This window comes from Taudactylus pleione, unplaced genomic scaffold (genome assembly GCF_031769625.1).
Source record: "Taudactylus pleione unplaced genomic scaffold, aTauple2 ptg000720l, whole genome shotgun sequence".
NCBI lineage: Eukaryota > Metazoa > Chordata > Amphibia > Anura > Myobatrachidae > Taudactylus > Taudactylus pleione.
Genome location: NW_028285122.1, coordinates 2,106,615 through 2,112,614, shown reverse-complemented (window position 1 = coordinate 2,112,614; position 6,000 = coordinate 2,106,615). Strand labels below are relative to the sequence as shown.

Below are 6,000 nucleotides of genomic sequence, written 5' to 3'. Positions count from 1 at the left end.
TCACAGCGCCTCCATCATAAGCCAAGCCCAAACATGTTTCATCTCTTGGGGTGTGATCTTTGATGGCTAAAGTAGGGATTATGGTTAATACTGTGACGTCCTACACATAATATATGTTGATAGTACATATACCCGCACAGCTCAATGTGCTGCCAACAGTAAATCATTTCCTAAATAATCCCTAACAAAATATGTTATTTGTCTTTAAAAAAAAGAGAACAAGATCAAAACACTGACACATTATATTATATTATATTCCTGTTTCCAAGAAGGTCACCTGCGCCGGTCACAATCCCGACAGCAGAATGCCGGCTAGGGATTTATGATAGATGTCGAAACACCGACGCCAATCTTAATCCCGACCCCAGGAGTCCAGGGTGCCCGTCCTGTTTGCCGCGGGGAGGGTTTGTTTTAGGGCAGTTAGCGGGGGTTAACGTTAGGTTTTTGAGGTTTTGGGGGGGTTGTTAGGGTTAGGCACCCCTGGGGGAAAGGGTTAGGCACCCCAAGGGAGAGGTTAGGTTAAGGGAGCGGAAAGTGGGGGTTAGGGTTAGGCACTCCCGGGGGGAGGTTAGGGTTAGGCACTAGGGAGGAGGGGTTAGGCACCACTAAGGGAGGGTTAGGGTTAGGAACTCCTGGGGGGAGGTTAGGGTTAGGCACCACTAAGGGAGGGTTAGGGTTAGGCACTCCCGGGGGGAGGTTAGGGTTAGGCACCACTAAGGGAGGGTTATGGGTAGGCACTCCCAGGGGGAGGTTAGGGTTAGGCACCACTAAGGGAGCATTAGGGTTAGGGGAGCCAGGAGAGGTTAGCATACCTACCAGGCTCTGTCGGGATTTTCAGCCTGTCGGGCAGCCGCTGTCGGGATTTGAGCCACCGTTATTTCAATCCCATTCCCTTAAAATAATGTTTTCTTCACAAATCATTCAGATATATAGAATATTACAGGGGATGTGTTGTATTGTCTCTGATCGATACATGATCACAATATATACATGTTGTTCTGTGGATAATAAGCCAATGATTAGTCCAACATAACATGTAAAGCAGTTGGTCTTATGAATGATGTGGTTTCCTTTGTTCTCTGTAATGTTGAATGGTATAAACTCGTCCAACGCAGCACGTTCCATCAGCGAAGATTCAGATTGTGAACCTTTTCCAGAAATCTAAAAGACAGAAAATATGACATTATTTCCACTTGGCACATACTGACCCATTATCTTGAATCACAGACACATTTTCCATCTTAATTCCAATGTTAACACCCAAGAATTTGAATTTGTCTGGTAGCCAAAAGAAGATGAGTTCATTATACAGACTCCCTCCTCCCACCGTCAGCCCTTTGCATTGTGTTACTTTACAGTACAGAAAACTGGGAATATCCGAGTTTAGGGGTACTGAGTCGAACCAAGTGCAAGTTCTGAATCACTTTGGGGTTCGAAGTTGAACCAACTTCTGGATCGGTTTTGTGGTCAGCTCAGAACTCAGTTTTACAAACCAAACTTTTGGATTGCATGTAAACAGGTCCACGTCACATGATTTTAGCTATTTTTTTATTTATTTAAAAAAAATAAAACCCTTGCATCTGCGCATAACTCTACAATACAGCCATCAAGGCTCATGCTTGCAAAATATTTTAATCAGGCTGGGATATATTGTGCCTTTGGACACATAGAACTAACAATTCTGGTACATAAAGGTTTTCACTTTCTTGTGTGTCCTCTGGTAGCTAAGACTAATGGAACCTTAATATCTTTATCAGACAATGATGCATTTACTGTGTATTATAGATATTGTGTGGGCATCCTATCAGGATGTAGTCAGCATCCCGACAGACAGGATGCCGACAGATTGCGCTGTCAGGGGGGGGGTTTGTGATAGGCTGTGAGAGGGGTTGGTTAGGGTAAGGGTGGGTTAGGGTAAGGGTTATAATACTTACAACAGAGGTTCCCAAACACGGTCCTCATGGATCCCCAACAGTTCAGGTGTTAGAGTTATCCATGGTTGAGCACAAGGGGTTAAATCAAATTGACTGAGGTACTAAGAAAGTCACCTGTGCTCAACCACGGATATCTCTAACACCTGAACTGTTGGGGAGCCTTGAGGACCGTGTTTGGGAACCTCTGACTTACAAACATATATCAGTATTTTGACTGTCGGGATCCCATGCCCAAGCCATACTATCAATGCCTAACAGCTCCATCAGTGATAAAGGTTAAGGACCTCTTTAGGCAACTGATAGTGGCAGCTCCGTCCCACGACACAGGCCTGATTCAGAGACGGATGCATTGCCGATATGTATGACATTGAGCTATTATCGGTTGTCTGCGCATGCATCCGAGTCTCACTACGAATGTGGCAAGTTCCATCACCAATGTCACACACAGTAATGATTTATTTGCAAAGTGATTGACAGGCAGGGAGCGTTTATGGGCAGCAACAGGAGAGGGGGGTTGGGGACTCAAATGCCGGTGTGTCATGACCGTTTTCCAGGCATGTTTCTGCCTGTGGCTGCAATTCCGTATGTGGTAAATATGACTCTGGCGCCTCTGTATATTGTAAGCTCTACTGGAGCTGGGACTGATGCGGATGGACAAATATTATCTGTAAAGCGCCGCGGAATATGTGTGTGCGTTATATAAATATCTGGTGACAAATAAATATTGTTCTGCATGAAGCTCCTTAATATTCAGCGATTACAATCATCCCAAGAATAAATAACATGTACAATACATGGCCTCTGCCTTATGTAGCCTCATAAATTATAACTGTTCACGTCTGGATGTGCTCAGCCTATTCCTGCCCATCTTACAGACATACAGTCTTTACAAAACAGATAAGACAGAACCGGTAACAGAGCGTGAAACACGGTGTTAAGAAGAGCAAACTGAGCGTAACAAGGTGATCCCTATACACAGAATATATATATATTATGTGTGTGTATGTATATATATACTGTGGTAAGACCAGAATTAGTTTTATTGTGAAGAAATAAAATGAAAATCATAAACATAAATCCTAGCCCATCTGTGCACTAACTAGACAAAACTTCCCTCTCTCAAAATTGTAGAGCCTACTGCCTTCACCACAAACATACGCATATGCACATTACTTACAAGAAGTATATCACAATATCTCTGAACAAGCCTTCCTGCTTGTTCTTCCCCCAGGTGAGGGACACTGAGCCTGACACAGCTTATATGAGCCTCTTCCAGGTGCAATCACTATGCAGCCTGCTCCCAAGCTGAAAGGTTCAAATGCCTAAAATGGCCCTGTGGATAGAGCCCTCCCTTCTCTCTAACATCCACACCACCAGGACCCTTTTGTCTGGCAAGCCAAGAACTCCAACAAATCAGAATCAGACTTTTCCTGGGGGTTTAAAAGACATAGGTCTGAAACCTTGGACACATGTATACTCCATTTAGCTCTTCACCTGTGTTTCTCTCATCATACACATACACACACTCCTGGGGTCACATACACAGTATATGAACAACTGATAACTTTACAGAGCACTATACAAAAGGAGTCACACAAATTAGATAATACATAGAAGAAAATAACTCATAAAGCCTATATTGAATCATACAGTACACTTGTTACTTACCTGTCTTCTTTAGCCCACAAAAAATAAATTGTAGTATGAACACAGCCAATGGAGTCTAAACAACACAATAAGAAAATTGGAAATTTAATGTGATTATAATTATAATTGTCCATTGTGTTAGTAAGACATGTTCTGTATACACTGATGCAGTGTATTGGAGATTGCTAACACAGCAGCATTTCCAGACATGCCCATGACCCTCCCACAACATGCCCATGGCCCTCCCACAACATGCCAATGACCCTCCCACAACACACCCATGACCCTCCCACAACACACCCATGACCCGCCCACAACAAACCCATGACCCTCCCACAACATGTCCATGACCCTCCCACAACACGCCCATGACCCTCCCACAACAATGATAGATCTTTGCTTCTATACAGAACATAACAGTATATTACAGTATATATCCCATATAAATAAATGTCCTAAGAAATGTAATTTGTTATTGTTGCTATCTTGGTGTCAATCCATACCAGGCTCGCAGATACTTCATATGGTATAAACACAGGGCACATACCAGGCTCGCAGATACTTCATATGGTATTAACACAGGGCACATACCAGGCTCGCAGATACTTCATATGCTATAAACACAGGGCACATACCAGGCTAGCAGATACTTCATATGGTATAAACACAGGGCACATTCCAGGCTAGCAGATACTTCATATGGTATAAACACAGGGCACATACCAGGCTAGCAGATACTTCATATGGTATAAACAGGGCACATACCAGGCTAGCAGATACTTCATATGGTATAAACACAGGGCACATACCAGGCTCGCAGATACTTCATATGGTACACACACAGGGCACATACAAGGCTAGCAGGTACTTCACATGGTATAAACACAGGGCACATACCAGGCTCGCAGATACTTCATATGGTACAAACACAGGGCACATACCAGGATTGCAGATACTTCATATGGTATAAACACAGGGCACATACCAGGCTCGCAGATACTTCATATGGTACACACACAGGGCACATACCAGGCTCGCAGATACTTCATATTGTACAAACACAGGGCACATACCAGGCTTGCAGATACTTCATATGGTATAAACACAGGGCACATACCAGGCTCGCAGATACTTCATATGGTATAAACACAGGGCACATACCAGGCTCGCAGATACTTCATATGGTACACACACAGGGCACATACCAGGCTCGCAGATACTTCATATGGTATAAACAGGGCACATACCAGGCTCGCAGATACTTCATATGGTATAAACACAGGGCACATACCAGGCTAGCAGATACTTCATATGGTATAAACGCAGGGCACATACCAGGCACGCAGATACTTCATATGGTACACACACAGGGCACATACCAGGCTAGCAGATACTTCATATGGTATAAACACAGGGCACATACCAGGCTCGCAGATACTTCATATGGTATAAACACAGGGCACATACCAGGCTCGCAGATACTTCATATGGTATAAACACAGGGCACATACCAGGCTAGCAGATACTTCATATGGTATAAACACAGGGCACATACCAGGCTAGCAGATACTTCATGTGGTATAAACAGGGCACATACCAGGCTAGCAGATACTTCATATGGTATAAACACAGGGCACATACCAGGCTCGCAGATACTTCATATGGTACACACACAGGGCACATACCAGGCTAGCAGATACTTCATATGGTACACACACAGGGCACATACCAGGCTAGCAGATACTTCATATGGTATAAACACAGGGCACATACCAGGCTCGCAGATACTTCATATGGTATAAACACAGGGCACATACCAGGCTCGCAGATACTTCATATGGTACACACACAGGGCACATACCAGGCTAGCAGATAATTCATATGGTATAAACACAGGGCACATACCAGGCTTGCAGATACTTCATATGGTACAAACACAGGGCACATACCAGGATTGCAGATACTTCATATGGTATAAACACAGGCCACATACCAGGCTCGCAGATACTTCATATGGTACAAACACAGGGCACATACCAGGATTGCAGATACTTCATATGGTATAAACACAGGGCACATACCAGGCTCGCAGATACTTCATATGGTACACACACAGGGCACATACCAGGCTCGCAGATACTTCATATGGTACACACACAGGGCACATACCAGGCTAGCAGATACTTCATATGGTATAAACACAGGGCACATACCAGGCTCGCAGATACTTCATATGGTATACACACAGGGCACATACCAGGCTAGCAGATACTTCATATGGTATAAACACAGGGCACATACCAGGCTCGCAGATACTTTATATGGTATAAACTAGGGGTGTGCACCGGCCTCTTTTCGTGTTTGGGTTTTGGATCTGGATCTTTCTTCGTGTTTTGGATCTGGATTGGTTTTGCCAAAA

The 6,000-nt window shown here is 44.0% G+C and overlaps 1 protein-coding gene across 1 annotated transcript in view; it reads right to left on the bottom strand.

The window, feature by feature from the left end:
* Nucleotides 1-436: 436 nt before the first annotated feature.
* Nucleotides 437-6,000, bottom strand: part of LOC148477397 (uncharacterized) — a 28,366-nt gene continuing 22,802 nt past the window's right edge. Inside the window, exons 8-9 of the mRNA XM_088456821.1 lie at nt 3,603-3,657; nt 437-1,161 (exon numbers count right to left, since the gene is read on the bottom strand). Coding sequence (XP_088312947.1) covers nt 1,136-1,161; nt 3,603-3,657 — 81 coding nt within the window. The 3' untranslated portion in view covers nt 437-1,135. The remainder of the gene's footprint in view (nt 1,162-3,602; nt 3,658-6,000) is intronic.